The sequence below is a fragment of the Marmota monax genome, unplaced genomic scaffold (genome assembly GCF_021218885.2).
Source record: "Marmota monax isolate L192 unplaced genomic scaffold, Marmota_monax_Labrador192_F-V1.1 WCK01_AAM20220418_F8-fsc00021, whole genome shotgun sequence".
In the NCBI taxonomy this organism is placed as follows: Eukaryota; Metazoa; Chordata; class Mammalia; order Rodentia; family Sciuridae; genus Marmota; species Marmota monax.
The window spans coordinates 6,686,847-6,706,322 of record NW_026695228.1 but is presented as its reverse complement, the minus strand read 5'-3'; the positions used below and the strand labels follow the sequence as shown (position 1 = coordinate 6,706,322).

General features: G+C 41.4%; 1 protein-coding gene across 1 annotated transcript in view; it reads right to left on the bottom strand.

Annotated features, from left to right (window-relative positions):
* Positions 1-15,647: 15,647 nt before the first annotated feature.
* The window catches only part of Cmtm8 (CKLF like MARVEL transmembrane domain containing 8), a 100,318-nt gene continuing 96,489 nt past the window's right edge, over positions 15,648-19,476 (bottom strand). Inside the window, exons 3-4 of the mRNA XM_046437115.2 lie at positions 17,667-17,783; positions 15,648-16,078 (exon numbers count right to left, since the gene is read on the bottom strand). Coding sequence (XP_046293071.1) covers positions 15,995-16,078; positions 17,667-17,783 — 201 coding nt within the window. The 3' untranslated portion in view covers positions 15,648-15,994. The remainder of the gene's footprint in view (positions 16,079-17,666; positions 17,784-19,476) is intronic.

Below are 19,476 nucleotides of genomic sequence, written 5' to 3'. Positions count from 1 at the left end.
TTTTTCTACTTTGATATACACTTTTTTTTTGTCTTCAGCATCTGTCTTCTCTTTAAATAACATGCACAGCTGCTTGATACCTCTATTTCTTTCTCTGTAAAACAGGTATAATTGCAACTAGGGGCTGCTGTGACAATGTGACAGACATGCAGACGTGCCAAAGCATGAAGATGGCGTGAAGTTGGTATTGCTTCACTTCTCATGTAGATTTACGTTTTCACTCCTGCACTTGTCCAAGTCTTTGAAACCCACAACAGAGGTGACAGGAGATCTCTGTTAAAGTGAAGGCTTCAAAGAAGCAGAAAACACAAGCGCTGGATAATTTCTCCTTTGAAGAGTCTTCGTGCAAATCTCTAGGAATCGTCTGGTGATTTTTCAGTTTAATGGCTCCCAGTCCAGAAGCACCGTTATCACCTGTGTGAAATACAAATTCTAGGATGCCATTCTGGTCTGCTGGATCAGAAGCTCTTGGTATGGGGCGTGGCAGTCTGTGTTTGAATAAGTCCTCGGTGTTTATCCCTACCCTGCATGCTCCAGGTTGAGAGCTGTTATTACCCAGTTGAGCTTGCTGACACATTACTGGGTTTCTCTGCCTGGTGTTGACCATTGTGCAACCCAACCCTGATTGGAAATAATCACCGATGCTGGCCACTGTGCTAATCATTTTATCATAATCATTTAAGATACTTGCACTGCAAGAGACTTTCACTGGCCTGATGTACAAGAAAGGGCTGCAGAGATCAGATCTTGCCAAGTACAAGGAGATGTCTGCACCCTGCACTGCCTGCTGGGTGTTAATGATTGCCACTTGAGGGAGCAAAGGCTTGGACAAAGGACTTCATAGTCCTCTAAATATGTCACACTATAAGAGGGAGCCAGATGGGTGGTCCTGAGTAGCTGTTGAGAATTCAGGAATTTCCAAGTTCTCCTTTTCTCTACTCTGAGGGTTTCAGGTGCTTATCAACAGTTCTAAGACTTCAAGTGGAATGTCAGTGACTGCAACTGTTATACCAACACAATTAAGATGATATATCCGGATCAGATATAAGGAAAAAATTAATAAAAACAAGAGTTGGCTCTCTATTTGTCATAGTGATTTTTGTTGCAGAAACAGAAACTTAACTTGAGCAAAAAGAATTCATTGGCTTTGTGTAACTGCAATATGCAGAGGTGAATTCCTATATCAGGCATGGTTTGATCCAGGAACTCAAATCAGACCTGGTCAGGACTTCTGTTTCTAGCTTAATAAAGAAATAAAAGACTTTTTTTGTTGTTTTTTTTTTTTGGATTTAGGCAATACAAGAAATTGAGGGAGCATCTGAGGGAAATTTCACTTCTCCAGTGTCTGGGAGGTAGGAAAAGGCAATTCACCTATGCACTCTTCAGACCAAATAATTCCTGGAAGAGGAACTCCTTCCCCGGGGAGTCTGTAATTTTGGTAATACAGGGGAATGGAGTTAGGTAGCAGGTAGCTGTGATTGTCATCTGCATGGAGTGGAGTCCAGGTCTGGACTAAAAATTCCCTGTTCATGCAGTGTTTAGCAGAATTCTTGGCCCAAAGTAGTACTCAGTATATATCTGTGGGATTAATGTAGAGTTCCAGGGATAGTCCACATAGGGGAGTAACCAACTTGTCCTGAACCAGGGAGAAGTTTCATAGAGGAAGTGGTGTTTGAACTGAGTCTTGAAGAGTGATTAAAACTTACAGTGGTAGGGGATGGGGGTGGGGGCATGGATGTAGCTCAGTGCACTTGCCCAGCAAGCATGAGGTTCTGGGTTCATTTCTCAGTACTTCAAAAGCAACAAAAACAAACAAACTTACTGGGTAGGCAAGAGGGAATGGCCCACCTCAAGGAGGCATAAATAGCAACATGGAACCCAGGAATTACCAGTGGTTTGGGGTGGCTAGAGTGTAAGGATATGTGGAAAACTGATAGGGGCTGGACTGAAGAGGTAGTCCTGTGGGGATACTGCAGGATTGTGGATGCCAGTTTTAGGATCGGGTTTTATATAAGTAGTGGAAGCTGAATGATCTAATGAGTTAAAACATGTCAAATACTGAGAACCCCTGCTGGCCCTTATGATGGAGATGATGATGATTAGTATTATGATGAAGAAAGTTTCATGAGTAGTTTTTTTAATATTTATTTTTTAGTTGTAGTTGGACACAATACCTTTATTTTATTTATTTATTTTTATGTGGTGCTGAGGATCATGCATGTGCTAGGCAAGTGCTCTACTGCTGAGCCACAACTCTAGCCCTCATGAGTAGTTTCAATGCCTTCATGAATCTGGTTGAAAACTACTGACCTGGCAAAGTTCCTGGCAATTTAACTAAGTCTCTTTAAATGTCACTACCTCTGTGAGGCCTTCTTTGAGCAATGCGAAATTCTCCATGCCACATATTAAGCCAACATTTACTGAGCATCTAGAAAGTGCCAGACTCTATGTTAGGATTGAGAGCTATGTTCTTTTCCCCTGGGGCTTCCTGACATGAAGGGACCAGACTATTTTATTTTATATTTTTTTGGGTACCAGGGATTGATCAGGGACACTAAACCACTGAGCCACATCCCCAGCCCTATTTTGTATTTTATTTATAGAGACAGGGTCTCACTGAGTTGCTTAGTGCCTCACTTTTTGTTGAGGCTGGTTTTGAACTTGTGATCCTCCTGCCTCAGTCTCTGGGATTACAGGTGATGCTTCACGACTGGCTCAAAAAATGGCAATTTTAATACAGTATGAAAACTAAAAGTAGGGTTAAAGTGAAGTGCTAGGGGGGCCCCGGGGGGGTACCTCACCTTGTAAGGGAAGTAATGGGAACGTCTGGGAAGGCTAAAAAGCTATTAATCAGCCTCAGGTGGGTGGAGAAGAGAGTTTTAGGCAAGTGCTAGATGAGGCTGGAAAGGTGGCAAGACAACATGGCAAATATGGTCCCCTCACTCTTGTATGTGCACCCACCTTGCACCCACGCTGGAAGTATGTGGCCTCTCACACTTTAGCCTTGCTGTCATCTCTCTTCCCAGATTGGGAGTTCACACAGGGAAAAAAATCAGCATGCAGCATCATGCTTGCTTGAGTTTATGTGTTGATTCTGTCACCTACCAGCTCTTCGAAGGTAGTAAATTTATTTTTTATTTTTTGGGAGTGCTGGGGATTGAACTCAGTGGCAGTCGACCAATGAGCCACATCTCCAGCCCTATTTTGTATTTTAATTTAGAGACAGGGTCTCACTGAGTGGCTTAGCACCTCACTTTTGCTGAGGCTGGCTTTGAACTTGCAATTCTCCTGCCTCAGCCTCCTGAGCTGTTGGGATTCTAGGTGTGCACCACTGTGCCCAGAAAGTGGGAAATTTCTAACCCCCTTTGGGACTCAGTTTCCATCTGTCGAATGGATGTGAAAACGCATACCTATACTTCCTAATCCAAATCTCTTCTGCTAGCTGGGCGTGATGGTGCATGCCTGTAATCCCAGCGACTTGGGTAGCTGAGGCAGGAGGATGGCGAATTCAAAGCCAGACTCAGCAAACGCAAGCTGCTAAGCAACTCATTGAGACCCTGTCTCTAAATAAAATACACAAATAGGACTGGGGATGTGGCTCAGTGGTCGAGTGCCCCTGAGTTCATTCCCTGGTAATCCAAAATAAATAAATAAATAAACAAACAAACAAACTTCTTCTGCTGCATATCAAATCACCACAAAGTTTAGTGACTTAAAATACTTTATTATTCTCTCTCATGGTTTTGTGATTTGACTGGGCTCAGCTGGGTGGTTCTTATTTGGGGTCTATGACACTGTTATAGTCAGATGGCAGATAGGGCTAGAGTGGTCCGAAGCTCCCCTGGGGTGGACATCTAAGATGGCTTTCTCACATTGCTGGCAGTTGATGCTGGCAATTGGCTGGAGCTCAACTAGGCCTGGGACTGGGGTGTCTACATGAGGCCTCACCGCGGGGCTTGGATTTCTCAGAGCCTGACAGCTGGGTTCTGAGAGGGAGCATTGACAGGGGCCCCATTCCAAGAAGCAGCAAGAGGAACTGCAAACAGTTAGGGGTACCCCTGGAACGGGACCATCACTATTTCCTCTATGTTCTAATAGTCAGAACCTTCAAGGCCCCGCCCACATTCAAGGGGGTGCTGAAATAAACTTCACTGATTTAAAAAAAAATTTTTTTTAGTTGTTGATGGACCTTATTTACTTACTTATTTATTTTTTATGTGGTGCTGAGGATCGAACTCAGTGCCTCACACATGCCAGGCAAGTGCTCTACCAGTGAGCCACGAACCCAGCCCTATGACCATTTTTAAAAGTACAATCTGCCATACCTGTGTGAGGATTCAATACAGTAAGGCCTGGAGCGCTCAACACAGAGCCTGCCAGCAGGCTTTCAAGTGTGCCGGCGCTTCTTGGCCTTCATCCCAACATCCTTATCACCATCCAAGGTGCCTGGTACATGGTAGTCCAGATTTATCATGTCCAAATCTGATAGTGGGAAAATCGTTTACCATGTATTCATGGTTACTGACCATAGAACCCAAGAATAATTATGCATATTAATAAACAGTAAGATTGACTTCACTGTTTTATTAAACTAACTCTAAACATGAAAGCTCAGTTTGCATTATGTCTTGTGTGTGCGTGTTTGTGGTGTGTGCGTGTGCGTGGTGTATGCATGTATGCATGCACACAGAATAATCCTTTGCTGGAAAATGGGGAAATACATTTGGAGATTTAAGAAGAGTATAATGCAAAGAGCATCAGATGAAGAGCCTGATCTTGCTCAACTGAAGGGACAGGGGAAATGGCTGACACTTGCTTCCTGCTCCTGTCCTCTGCTAGTTCCTGCCTGTGAGAGGTTTCTGGCCTTGCACACACCAGAGGTCCCTGCATCTCTTCCCCCCGCCCCTGCATGGGTCTCTGGAAAGGCCACCATAAGGTAGAATGCTATCTGGCAGATTGGCACCAGCTGTTTGCTTCAAAATAGCTAGCCAGGAGGGAAGTTTGACCCTGGCCAGTGAGGGCAAGTTGACTTTCGATTCAGACAGTGAAGCCTTTGATACTTTTCTTTCATTTTCTAATTATTTCCTGTGTTTGCCCTATCTCCCCAAGTAGTCTGCAGGCTCCCGTGGACAATCCACTTTATGAATGCTCGTGGGTGTAACTTGGAAGTCGGGTTTCTAGCCCATGCTTTGGGCTATGTCAAGGAGAGGACTCCCTAATTCCCTAAGGAGTGAAAGGTCTGCTTACAGGGCCTGCTTCTGCTTAGTGGCCCTTTGGAAAAAGCAGGTGGGACTCTGCTAGCTGGTCTGCCTGCAAGTGAGGCTGTCTGGACCTCAGTTTCCATTTGTGAAATGTTGAAGCAGATAGATGTGTGAAAATGCCAAGGCAGCATCGCATGAATGTGAGGATCCACAGCCGAGTGTGCCAACACTTTCCACCAGGACTGCTAGTTCTTATGCAGAGTTACCAGCAGAGAAAGAAGTGTGGATGTGTGTATAGGGATGGGGGTGGGGAAGGCAAGACATGATTCTAGGGTCAAGAAACTCTTGCTATTTGTTTTGGTCTGAATTCACATTGTGGATGTATTTGGAGACAGGGTCTTAATAGGTAATTAAGTTAAAATGGAGTTGTGAAGGTGGGCCTGATTCAACATCACTGACGTCCTTCTAAGAAGAGTCTAGAACACAGACAACACACACAGGGAGGAGACCACGTGGAGACACAGAGAGCCACCTACAAGCCAAGGAGAGCAGTCTCTCCTAAGAAACCACACCTGTCAACACCTTGACCTTGAACTTCTGGCCTCCAGAAGAGGAACTAAATTTTGGTTGTTTAAGTGACCCCATTGTGGCACTCTGCTATGTCAGCCTTGGCAACTAATATGCCATTTATGTTTTAATTCAGTATGGGGATTTTTTTAAAAAAACAAATCTCTTAATCATTGCCCAAAACATCGATAGCATACTTAATCTTTTAAATGAAAAACTTGTGTTTTTATTTAATCCTTAAAACTTGGGAATAATATTTCCTTGCCTTACAAAGATAATATGTGTTTATTATAAATTGTAATCATTAAAACAATCATTTAAAGTGAAACAAACAAAAAAAGATTTTTAATCAAGGCCTAAAGTCCCCCACATCTAACTGAAATTTCTCTCCTTTGACCAACACTTCTCTCTGCCACCCTCATTCCCACCAGTAACTCGCCACCATTGTGTTAGACTTCACACTCCAAATAAGTGAAATCATGCAGAATTTGTCTGTGTCTGTCTTCACTTAGCATAATATTCTCCAGGTTCATCCATACTGCAGAAAGACAGGATTTCCTTCTTTTTAAAGGCTGAACAGTATTCCATTGTATATATCCACATTTTTTTTCAATCCACTTATCAGTTGATGGACATTTCGGTCGCTTCCACTACTTAGCTACTGTGAACAATGCAGCAATAAACTTGGGGGTACCGAGGTTTCTTTAACACACTGACTTCATTTCCTTTTGATATATAACCAGAAGTGAGATTGCTGGATTATAGGGTAGCTCTATTTTTAATTTTTGAGGAAATCACCATACCGTTTTCCATCTACATTTCCATTAACAGTGCACCCTTTTAACCACATACTCACTAATCGTTGTCTTTCATCTTTTTGATAATAGTCTTTCTAATAGGTGTAATTATTGTGGTTTTAATTTGTATTTCCCTGATAATTAGTGAATTAATTAGTTGTAAGTTTTTTAATTTACTTGTTGGTCATTTGTGTATCTTCTTTTGAGAAATGTCTATTTAATTCCTTTGCCCATTTTTAAATTGGGCTATTTGTTTTTGTGCTATTGAGTTGAATTCCTTATATATTTTGCTTACTAACCCATTTTTAGATGTGTAGCTTTGCAAATATTGTCTCTCTAAACTTAATCTTTTAACTAAGACCAAGTTTAAGTGCTCAAGCATTAAGTATCATGCACTTAGCTTATAGGAGAGGTTGTCTTTCATACTCTATTCTCATTTTACACACAGTTCCCACAAGTGTAGTGAAAATTAAAAGCAGTTAATTCAAAGGGGTTAGGCTGCCGTAGAAGGGAGATGTACTATCATATAAGAGTCTATGCTATCAATCTGCACAGTGAGGAAAATGCTTGCAAATATATAAAAAGCAGGTGCAAAATTAACAACAAGGCCATTTGGGTGGGATTTTGCTGGATTATAGCATTGTTCATGACTATCACCCCTTATTTTCAAAAAGTGAAATCAAGTCCAATGCTAACAAACTAGGGAAGACTATTACATTTTTTAATAAAGATTTTTAGCCAAAATGTCAGCTAAATATGGTGGAAGAATGTTCTAGAATTATGTAAGGCAGTAGAATAGTGTGAATGCAAGAACTTCTCTCTGTGTAGGTGAGGTGTACAGATGTAAATTCTCACAGTTCTCTGTATTAGGTATAAGATAGACAGGTGCAAATTCTCCCATTTATCCATTTTTATCAAAATTTGTAAATGAGAGCTTTGCAGATGTTTGGAACAGAATACAAACTTTCAAAGATGAGAAGCCCACACTCCCTTCATTCTTAGCTCCTACTTTACCCATGAAACCTTGCATAAATAAGACAAATGGTGGGGCTGGGGTTGTGGCTCAGTGGTAGAGCATTTGCCTAGCATGTGTGGGGCACTGGGTTCCATTCTCAGCACCGCATATAGATACATAAAATAAAGGTCCATTGAGAAGTAAAAAATGTTAAAAAAAAAAAAAAGATAAATGGTGGCCAAAGATTACCTTTCCTTCCGAAGAGACCAAGGCAATGAGTGGGTACAGTCCTCCACATGGTTTGAAGGCAGTGGCTCCGGCCACTTGTCCACCTTTATAAGGGAGCCTGAAGATGTTCATTTTTCCACTAAGAGGATCCTATCTTTTCTGCCTGATGAAACTACTGCTTTCTTTTGTCTTCTACTTAAAAATTATTTTCTGATTGTGAAAGTATTTTATGCTCACTGGAGAAAACTGGGGAGAAATTCAAAGAAAATCAAAATTGTCCGATAGTCCTTCCACTCTTTACTACTTGACTTGCTCTGCCTTTTTGTAAACTCCAGTATACCTTAAACATTTCCCATAGAAACTCCTCATAAACAGTTTGAGTGGCATTGATTTTTTTGCATACTTTTTTTTTCTCCATCATGTATTTTGAGAAAGATAGCACTTTAACACTGATCTTTGATTTAAATAAGCAATCCAGCAGCCCCTGTTCAGCACAGTTTGAGAAACTTCTCTGCAAGAAATGCAAAGGGAATTCATCAGTGAAGTGCAGTGTGAAGAACGACTGGGGTTCTGTATAAACTTGGGAGGGAATCAGTTGGAGTCCATTGATTCGGTCTCATTGACCAGGCATGTAACTATTTAAGCCTTCTCCTACAGTGGAGTTTTTAGGTGACTCTAGCTTTTTTCTTCCCTATTACACATAAGACCAGGATTAACATCTTTGTGCATGAAACTTATACTCCTAAGATAGGCATCCCCAAGTCCAAGGGAACATTTTAAAGATTCTTTGTATATACTGCCAAGTAAATTTCTGGAAACGTTGTACCATGGTGTCCCCACACCCTACATAGTTTACACCGGATTCCTTTCCTCATAGTCCCGGTGTTTGCAGTAGACTAGGCTGGAGAAGAGAAGATCCTTAGTGAGAAAATCTCAGTCAGCCCACATGGTTCTATTTTTTTTTCTTGAAACCTTAAGCAAGTCACTGACCACTCAGTGGAGCCTTGATTGTCCTTATAGATAAACAGAGCTGTGGAAACTGCCTAAGGAAAAGACTTTTTCACTCCTGCAGGGCTAGGGATCAAACCCAGGGCTTGGTGGATGCTAGGCAAGCCCTCTACCACTAAGCTATGCCCAGTCCAGAAGGAAGACTTCTTTGAAGGTCAATCCACACTCTATATGAAAGTAACTTGTCAAGTGAAAGTTTGTAGGATGAATCATATGAACTTGTCAATTTTGTCTGTCAAAGAAGCTAACAGTGGTATTTTCATGTGGTCCAGTCTAACACTGTATCATTAAGTGGCCGGAAGCTATTACACACCATGGCTCATAAGTGAATAATCATCTACATGTTCTAGAAACACATCAGCTAAGTTGTGTGTTTGTTAGGGTACTCAGCTCATGAACCATTTGTTAGCTCTAATTTATTAATCAATTTTTTTTTTTTTGGTACTAAGGATTGAACCAAGGGGCGCTTAACTTCCCAGCCCGTTTTTATATTTTATTAGAAACAGGGTCTTGCTGAGTTGCTTAGGGCCTCACTAAGTTGCTGAGGCTGGCTTTGAACTCATGATTCTCCTGCCTCGGCCTCCGAGTCGCTGGGATTACAGGCATGTACCACTGTGCCTGGCTTATTAATCACTTAGTCATTTTTCTAACAATCTAATTTGGAACACCCCTAAATAGATCCACAGGTTCAGCTCTTCACCTGCAGGTCTCTGCTGACCTGCTCAGTGCTGGGTTCCCTGTGATGCACAGAGACCCTGTGGCCCCAGATCTAATCACCTCGGCAAGCTTGCCTCATCTTCTATCTTGCTAATCTTTCAAGGTGTTCCAGAACTCCTCCTGACCAACCAGAGTCTTCACTTCAGTAGATGTTTATTGAGTACAAATTATTCTAGGCATCGTACTGAGCTCCAAAGGGAAGACGGAGATAAAAACTCATCATTCCAGCTCTCCAAAAGATCACAAGTCAAATGAGAGGTAGATGGTAGGAAATGATTTGACAGCAGAAGAGATCAAGGTGATAATGGACATTGAAAAATATCCCACACTTTCTTTTAAAATTGATCTTATTATCATCTGGCATTGTCCCTGTAACCAAAAAGGCTAAGGCAGGAGAATCACAAGTTCAAGGCCAGCCCCAGGAACTTAGCAAGACTCTGTCTCAAAATAAAAAATAAAAAGGGCAAGGGATGTAGCTCAGTGGTAAATCACCTCTGGATTCAATTCCTAGTACCCAAACACAAAACACAAACAAATAAAAAACCCAGCTTTATCAAGATATAACTTACTTAAAAATGTACCATTTTAAGTGAAAAGTTGGTGAAATGTGTCAAACATGTACACTTAGCAATAGCCATCACAATCAAGACAGAACATCTCTCACATCAGAATATTTCCTGTTGGGGCTGGGGTTGTGGCTCACTGGTAGAGCACTTGCCTCACACACATGAGGCAGTGGGTTCAATCCTTAGCACTACATAAAAATAAATAAAGATGTTGTGTCCATCTACAACTAAAAAAAATTTTTTAAAAAGAATATTTCCTGCGCCCCTTTCTGTACAATTCATCTTCAGCCCCAGACAACTACTGATCTGCTTCCTGTCATTACAGATTTGTTTTGTTTTTTGCTTGAATTTCATACAGATAAAATCTAACATTAGGTTTATGATCTGACTTTTTTCATTTAGTGTGACATTTCAATGATTCATGTTCACATTGTCACATGTATCAGTAGTTTATCCCATCACATGACTACAGCATACCACAATTTATTTAGTCATTCACTATTTGATAGATGTTTGAGTTGTTTCCAAATTGGGTCAATTATGAATATAGTTACTACGTATAATCCTGCACAAGTCTTTTTTATTTTATTTTATTTTTTTGGTATTGGGAATTGAACTCAGGGGCACTTGACCACTGAACCACATCACCAGCCCTATTTTGTATTTTATTTAGAGACAGGGTCTTATTGAGTTGCTTAGAGCCTCGCTTTTGCTGAGGCTGGTTTTTTGAACTTGAGATCCTCCTGCCTTAGCCTCCCGAGCCATTGGGATTACAAGCATGCGCCACTGCACCTAGCCCAGTCCTATTCTTGTAGAGTCACTGTTCTTTGGCATTTACTGGCCAACTTACTTATAGAGATGTAAACCACTTCTCAAGAGACGGTAGACCTTTGAGACATAACAGGTGAAGTTCTCACTAACAGTTAAAATGTTTGGAGTTCTGATTGTAAATGTCACTCCTTCACACTCAGCTTTTCTATTGAAATGATCAAAGATAGGTCATGAGGTTCTCTTTTGAGCACCTGTCCTCCCTCCTGTTTCTCTTTCTAGAATCTGTCCATGCAATTACCCTCTGAACTCCCTCAGGAAGCCTTGAGGAATTCTCTCAAATAGCTTTTCAAAATTTCTTCCTCCTACTCCTCCTTCTTCTGCCTCTTCCTTTTCTCATTCTTATTTTTTGGTATTGGGGATTGAACTAAGGGATGCTTTACCACTGAGCCACATCCCCAGTCTTCTTGAGTTTTCATTTTGAGACAAGTCTCACTAAATTGCTTAGGGCCTCACTAAATTGCTGGGCCTTGAACTTGAGATCCTGTTGCCGCAGCCTTCAGAGTTGCTGGGATTACAGGCATATACCACCACGCCCAGCTTCAAAATTCCCTTTGTCTAACGTTGACTTATCTATCCCATCATTACTGTCAGGACTCTATGGTGGCTTACTATGTCTCCAAGATGTCTTATGTACTGCTTAGGATGCATGCTGTTGCAAGAAATTTGAATTAGTTTGAGTAGAATTGTTTACATATTTGCTAAGTCAGAGTTTGGAAGCTTTCAGGGATGAACTGATTCAGTGGCTCTTCTTCTCTATGAATGGCTCCCCCTCTTGGTTCAAAATATTTGCAAACGACTTCCAAGATACATATTTTCTTAGTTGCCTTCCAAGGGGAGGACTGTCACTTCAAGGAGTTGCATTAGAAAAGTCAGTTATGTAATCATTCCATAATCTACACATATACCAAGGCATCACACTGTACTCCCCAAATATATATATAGTTATTTGTCAATAAAAATATCAATTAAAATATAGGATAATAAAACATTCAATGAGCACCTACTGTATGCCAAGTGCTTTAAATACATTATGTAATATAATCCTCACATTGACACCTGCAATGAATATACTCACTTTTCACATTTGCTAGGTGGATGACTTAGCAAATTTCTTAATCTCCTTTTACCTTGTCTGTAAAATGAGGATAATCTAGTGCCCACTTCATAGGGTTGTTCTGAGAGTAAATGAAACAAACATAAGATAGAAACCCTTGGCACGGTGCCTGGCATATACAGAGAAGCTTCAATATACGTTAGGTATCTCACGCACAGAGTAAGCATGCTCCCAGAACTCCCAAGCAAGCCCTGGGTTACATGATCATCTGTGAACAAATCACAGTGGCCAAGGGATGGGTTAGGAGCCACCTGCTCCATTCCTAGAGTCAAAGTGGAGTCAGCCTCCCTTAAGTACCTGGGTTGTAAGTAGAACAGACATCAAATGAAGTCTAGGGGCAGTAAACAGTAAGAAGGAGAAAAGATATTGGGGAGAGGAGGGAGCTACAAGGTCTTTTATGTCCTGGATTATTTTAGTTATTCTGAATATTTTAGCAAAAAAAGATATTTACCACTGATAGGAAAGTTTTCTCAAAATATATCTTCCAAAAATAATCTTCCTCAAGTTCCTGAAGTCACATACCATATGAGGTCAAGCACTTTCTCTTAAACTCTGTCTTCTTTTATCTATACCTAACTTTATATAATCTCCAATTTATAACAATATTCATTATAATCTTCCTTATTATCCTAAGTCATCAGCACTGGTACAGTTATCTTACCTTCTTTTACAACTGCCTGCTTACAATTCACATTTGGTAACAGAATATCACCAGAAGGACATTTATATAAGGCCAAGTAGGTGCCATCATTCTTAGTATGTGTGTGTGTGTGTGTGTGTGTGTACAGTTTAGCATTATACGCCCAGATTATTTTCTTTGAAGATCCATCTTTTCAATTACATTTCAATAAAACCCATTTTTTTTTCCTTTTAAAACACATCTTTTCAATTAAAGCAATAATTGTCTGGGGAACAAAACTATGGACTTCAAATTGGTTTTCCACCCGAGGTTCATCTTCATTTAGCATTTTTAAATGTCGGTGCTGTACACAGAGATTCGTTATGTATTTAAAACCTTTTGTGTGCTAAGACCCTGAGGGGGTTTTCCTGTGAAGGGAGCAATTTAAAAATCTGAAAATAAATTATTGGTATTGAACATTCTTGTCTCTAGATTTTCTTGTAGTTTTCAAATATTGGCTAAATATTTATCTTTTGGGGGTATGGGTTGGAAATAGCTATGGGGAGAGATTAATTGCCTAAAGCATTTTATTGATCTGCCATGAGTGGGTAAATACATCAAATTAAAAACTCCCCCATCTCCATCAAAAAGCACATGAAGGGCTGAGAGGTGAAGGCAGATGTTGAGCACAGATGATGGTAGAGATGAGTTTAAGTATATTGTATGCTCTCCCTGTAATAAGATTTTTTCAAATCTGTTCTTTTCTTCTCTCTCTCTCTCTTTTTTTTTTTTTTTTTTTGGTGCCAGGGATTGAACTCAGGGGTGCTTAGCCACTGAGCCACATTCCCAGCCCTTTTAAAAATATTTTGTTTAGAGACAAGGTTGCACTGAGTGCCTTAGGGCCTGGCTAATTTGCTGAGTCTGGCTCTGAACTTCTGATCCTCCTGCCTCAGCCTCCCAAACTGCTGGGATTACAGGTGTGTGCCACTGAGCCTGGCCAGAAACCTCTTCTTAATGTTAGCTATAGGTACAAGGCAATTTTGTTTGTTGTTTGTTTACTTGTTCATTTGTTTCTTCCTCCTCCTCCTTCTTCTTCTGCTTCTCCTTCTTCCCTTGAGACAGGGTCTGACTAAGATACCTAGGCAGGCCTTGAACTTCCGATCTTCCTACCTTACCCTCCATCCCCAGTGTCTGGAATCACAGGTGTGCATCACCGTGCCTGGCTTTTTCTATTGCTGAAAAGAAAAAAATATAAAGAAAACTAACCCAGTTCAAACCTTATAGTTTCATCTAGTGACAGAGCATCATTTTGTTTTCTAAAAATTATTCATGAACAAGATCTCTCAGCATGCACAAGAGGAAATAAGATCTTCCTTTCAGTTAAAAAAAAAAATAAACACTTCTTGTTGTTGTTGCTTTGGTGAACTCTCAGGGTAACACGGAGTCCTGCTCCTGGAAAACCACAACAAAAGACAAGACAGCAAGTGGCCTGCCCAGACACCAACTGATCACTGCTTTTTTAAATAGACTATTTGGGGGATACCAGTTTAAGAGAGACCCAAAATTGTAATCTCTTTGGAGACCATTTCAAAGTGTGGTTTAAGGCATCCTGGAAGTTACTTCCTGTAAACATGGCCATGGTTATAGGAATAAGGTACTCTCCCACAGCATATAAAAGCAGTCTTTTCTTTCTTTCTTTTTTTTTTTTTTAACCATTTCCAGGAACAAACCTCTGTGTAGATGACTGTTTTCTTGCCTAGTCTGGAGCTTTGATTGCAATACCATGTGCCTAAAAGAGTCCCCACCAGGTATGTGAAGGTGCATATGAGCCTGAGAAGAACAGATGGACAGAGAAGTTATTTCAGCTTTTTTCTTTTTCTTTCTTTCTTCAAAATCTATTCAGTGGCAGGTTCTCCTGGTGATGACATAAAATCAGCTTTGAGAGGTTCAGGGCACCAATCTCTTTGCAGGTCAGTGTTGAGAAAGCTTGACCTTCCAACAGGTTGCTCCCTGCTGGCGCAGTGGTCCTATGTGCCCCCTGGCCACCCAAGCCCCACCCCCTGCCCTATCCCTACCCTACCTCTACATCTCATTTTTGGAATCTCCTCCCCATTATCTCTTTGGGCCTGATCTACAACCTAAGAACCTTCTTCACTTGGATTTTTAAAGGACTGGGGTGGCTATTATTAGATACTGAAGAAGTCTTAACTCTCTTGATTAGGTGTAGACAGAGCTCGGAGAAGGAATTAGAAGCAGCTGAACAGGAAGACCCACACAAACAAGACCCAACAGAAAGAAACAGCACTGCTAAGCAAGTAAGATACTGAGAAGAGACCATGGGCAGTCATGTCGACAAGAGTGCATGGTGTCAGCTCTGTTCATGTCATCGACTCATCTACTAGTGTTTCTGTGGTTTTTATGGTTTTTCAAAAGCTCATATTGAAAAATCACCCAAGATACCTGCTGTACCAGCAAGAACCATCCTGCCAAAACACTTCTAAGTACAACCCTGATCAGAGCTCCACCCACCATCTGTTAACACCTACTAATAATGTTACAGTATATCTGTGCCAAAGATTTGAGATATTGAGACTTTTGGGGTCCACGAGTTTCTATACATGTCACTCTGGTCAGCAAGATAGTTTTAAGGTATATGCAAAACATTTATCCTACTTATCCTTTTAATGGTTATATATTCATTTTTAATATGCATTAGGAAAGAATGAGAGAAGGGAGAGAGAGAGAGAGCAAGAAGAAGAGGGAGAGGGAAAGAGAGAGGGAGGGAAAAAATATATCAATCCCTACATTAAGCAGCATCACCTAGCATAAGTTCATTATCAAACTCAAGGCCAGGTCTCAATAGATGATTTGGGGGCCCAACTTGTTAGGGTGTGAGAATCATGGGCTCTGTGATACTCAGATTTGAGAAGATGAATCTCTCCTACTACCCTGACCAGTGACTGTGGACAAGTGTCTCCTGCCAGTTGGGTTGTGCGAGGAAGAACACTTTCCAGAGTCCTTCATTTTTCAGCGGACACATTAGCTGGAGTTTTGCAACATTTAATCACAAAAGAATCTGGCATTTTAAAAGTTAGTTTACAAACTTGACACATTCTTAATATTAGCAATTTATCTATTTATACATTGTCTAAGAAAATAAGGTCTGGGAGACATCAACAAGATACTTAAGAGTTCATTAAAAGCTATAGCACTTTGCAAATGAGTATCCAGTTTAATTGTAACAAATCACTACCAGCGAATTTAACTAAGTATATAAAAACATTAGTTAAATACAATTCTCTGGAAATATACATTATACCTACAGTTGTTTTTACAGTGAGATTCTTCCTGTTTGAGTTTTTTCCCCCCTTTTAATTATCAAAATGGTAAATCACTGCATGGTCCTGGATCTCCATGCTGTAAAACTGAAATATGTGTTTCCAGCGTAGCAGATGGTGACCAGGAAGGCGAAGAACTGGAGAAAACAAAGCATAATAGAAAAGGGGTTTAGGGCACATTCTAATTAGCAAAAGTTATCATTTCACCTCCACTGAGTGAATCATGTACTCACGACATTCCCCTGACTCCAGGCTTCTCATCTAAAATTACTTTATTGGTTCAATTACTTTCTTCTCAAGCAATTTCTGGCCAGGCTGATTTTAGCTTTTGGAACATGTCTGGAAAGTCTATAGTTCTGCTCAAACCACCTCGGGGAGATCCCTTAGGAGTGAGTATGGTGGTGCATCTATGAAAAGTCTATCACTTCTAATTCAGCACAGGCAATTTTCGACCTTGGATTACCACAGGGTCAGCTCGCAGAAACAAATTGAGGGGGCCAGAATAAGCAACGAACCTAGATGGGGGAGGAGGAAAATTCAGGCCCTTCTTAAGGGGGCAAATACACTCACTGCTAGCCCATCCTTGCTGTATGTTAATTGGAGTCCAGTCTTACCAAAGCTGGGGATGTTTTAACATCATGTGCATTTATGCTCTCTACCTTTTAAACATGATTTTCAAATCTAAACAAAAGAATATAATGAACCCTTACATGTCATTAGTTTTCCTTTTTTTTTTTTTTTGGTACAAGGGATTGAACCCACAGGCACTTAACCACTGAGCCATATCTCCAGCCCTTTTTTACATTTTATTTAGAAATAGAGTCTGGATAAGTTGCTTAGGGCCTCACTAAGTTGCTACGGTTGGCTTTGAATTCTCAATCCTCCTGCCTCAGCTTCTGCTCCTGGCCATACCATCATTTTTAATGTTCTCATTCTGTCATTCCTGTCTAATCACCAATCTCTACTCCAGATAGGCTTCTTTGGGGCATGGGATATTTTAAGGCCAATCTCAGAGCCATTCTTCAAACTAGTTTTTTTTTTTTTTCCCTTTTGTATTGGGGATTGAACCCAGAGGCACTTAACCACTGAGCCACATCCCCAGTCCTATGTTGTATTTTATTTAGAGACATGGTCTCACTGAGTTGCTTAGTGTCTCACTTTTGCTGAGGCTGGCTTTGAACTTGCAATCCTCCTGCCTCAGCCTCCCAGTCTGCTGGGATTAGAGGCGTGATCCACCATGCCCGACATTTTTTTTTAATTAGAAAAATAATATACAATTATGGTTTTAAAACAGTATGCAAACACATAAACTAAAAAATGGAGGTTTCTCATCTTATTCCCCTCATTTTCCAGTCCCAATCCCTGGATGGAAGCTCCATCTGTTTTTCTGAGCATTCTGAATGCACAAACATTTCCACTATTATGCTCATTCTCTGCAACCTCCTCCACTTAATAAGCTGTAGGCAGTGGAATCATTTCAGACAGTTCTTCTCTCTCAGGTACTTACCTTCCTCCATTCCACTTTCACTTAAGCAGAGGGCTTCAACCCGATGGCTCTGCAGCCTGCAGGTCATCTCACCAGTTTTTGAAACAGCAAATCAATTGTCCACTTGTTACTATTACAAGTGGCACTTTTTCCTGTAGATAACTTTGTCCTCTTCCCTAAGTAATCCTTGGGGGAAGGAAGAGGAGGAGGGCTGTGAGGAGATGGGAGGGCTCACTCACCGATGAGGCCGCCCAGCTGTTGAAGTTGTGATTGCCCCTCTCTGGAGAGACAGAAGATGCATCCACAATGGCGGCAGAGAGGTATAAGACGAAGGCACTGCCATTAAAGCACAGGCCCTGGGGAGAGGCAGAGGGGCAGAGTGTTCAGGGTGAGAGGGACCTCAGAACCAGCCAGAATTGCAAAATCTCAGAAGTGCAGAATTGGTAAGGGGCCCAAGGTGAGGACAAGGAGGGGGAGGAAGCTGTGAGAAACAGCTGCAAGAGGAGAGGGTTTGGGGCTGGGGTTGTGGCTCAGCAGTAGAGCGCTCGCCTAGCAAATGCGAGGCACTGGGTTCAATCCTCAGCATCACATAAAAATAAATTAAAAAAAAAAAGAGGAGAAGGTTTCATACCAGCTCACGCACCAGAAGCCATTCCACCCAGCAAGGCACCTCCATGCTGCTGCTAAATTAGCCCTTATTCTTCCTCAGCTGGTTCTTGGTTCTCATTTAATGCAAATTTCAGCATGGTGACACATTGGTGGAGCAAGGCAGGCAGAGGCAGGGGCCACATGGTGAGAAGAGACCTTTTGGGAGAGCCCTTTTTCCAAACAGACGGGGCTGATGGCTCTAAGCAGGCATGGGCATTTCAGTGAGCATCTCTGGCCACACGGCCAGTTTTTCAAAGTAAAAAAGAAGACTGTAGATATCATCACAGCCCTTTAGGAACTAATCTTGCCCTTGGTTTCACCTTATTATTATTATTTTTTCTATTCTTAGAGAACGGAGATATGTAAATCCAAGGAGGTAATTGGTTTTGAGTTATATTTAAACTCCAGGAATTCATAGTCTGAAATGTGCAAAGCTTGGTCATTTCTGAACACCAGTGTGAGTGTGGTGGGGTCGGGAAAAACCTAACAGCCTACAGGTAAGAAGAGGGAGGCATCTCAAGGAGTCAGTCCCCTGTGGTCTAGCACCTCCCCCTCCACAGTTCAGAGGGGAGAGGGATGGGCAGAGGAAAGAGGAGGAGGCAATCTTTTCCTTCTCAGAGGAGAAAAGGTACATATAATTTTCCAGATGTGGGTCCCAGAATTTTGAGTTGAACATCCTTGTGACCATCTCTGCCCCTTGTTCACACGGCCCCTGGGTTAGGTGATGAGACTCTGAAACAAGGGCTGTGTCAGGATCACATGCAGGGTTTGGGCTGCCCCTGATGTTCATCTATCATTGATAATGTGTCTCCAAGAAGCTCTGGTTTCCCTAGATGACTGTTTTTTTGTTTTTTTTTTCTTTCTTCTAGTACCAGGAATTGAATCCAGGGGTGCTCTACCACTGAGTTACACCCTCAGCCCTTTTATTCTTCTTTTATTTTGAGACAGGGTCTTAACTAGTTGATGAGGCTGGCTTTGAATTTGCAATCTTCCTGCCTCAGCCTCATAAATCACTGGGATCATAGGTATGTGCCACCATGACCAGCCATCTGAAGATTCCCCCCCCCCCGATATTGGGGATTGAACCCAGGAGTGCTTTACCACTGAGTTACATCCCCAGCCCTTTTTATTATGAGACAGGGCTAATGAAGTTGCTTAGCGCCTTGTCTAGTTGCTGAGGCTGGCTTCAAATTTGTGATCATCCTGCTTTAGCCTCCCAAGTCACTGAGATTACAGGCATGTGACACTGCACACAGCATCTGTACATTTTTTAAAAAAATATTTATGTTTTAGTTGTAGTTGGACACATACCTTTATTTTATTTATTTATTTTTTGGAGGTACTGAGGATCAAACCCAGGGCCTCCCACGTGCTAGGCAAGCCCTCTACCGCTGAGCCACA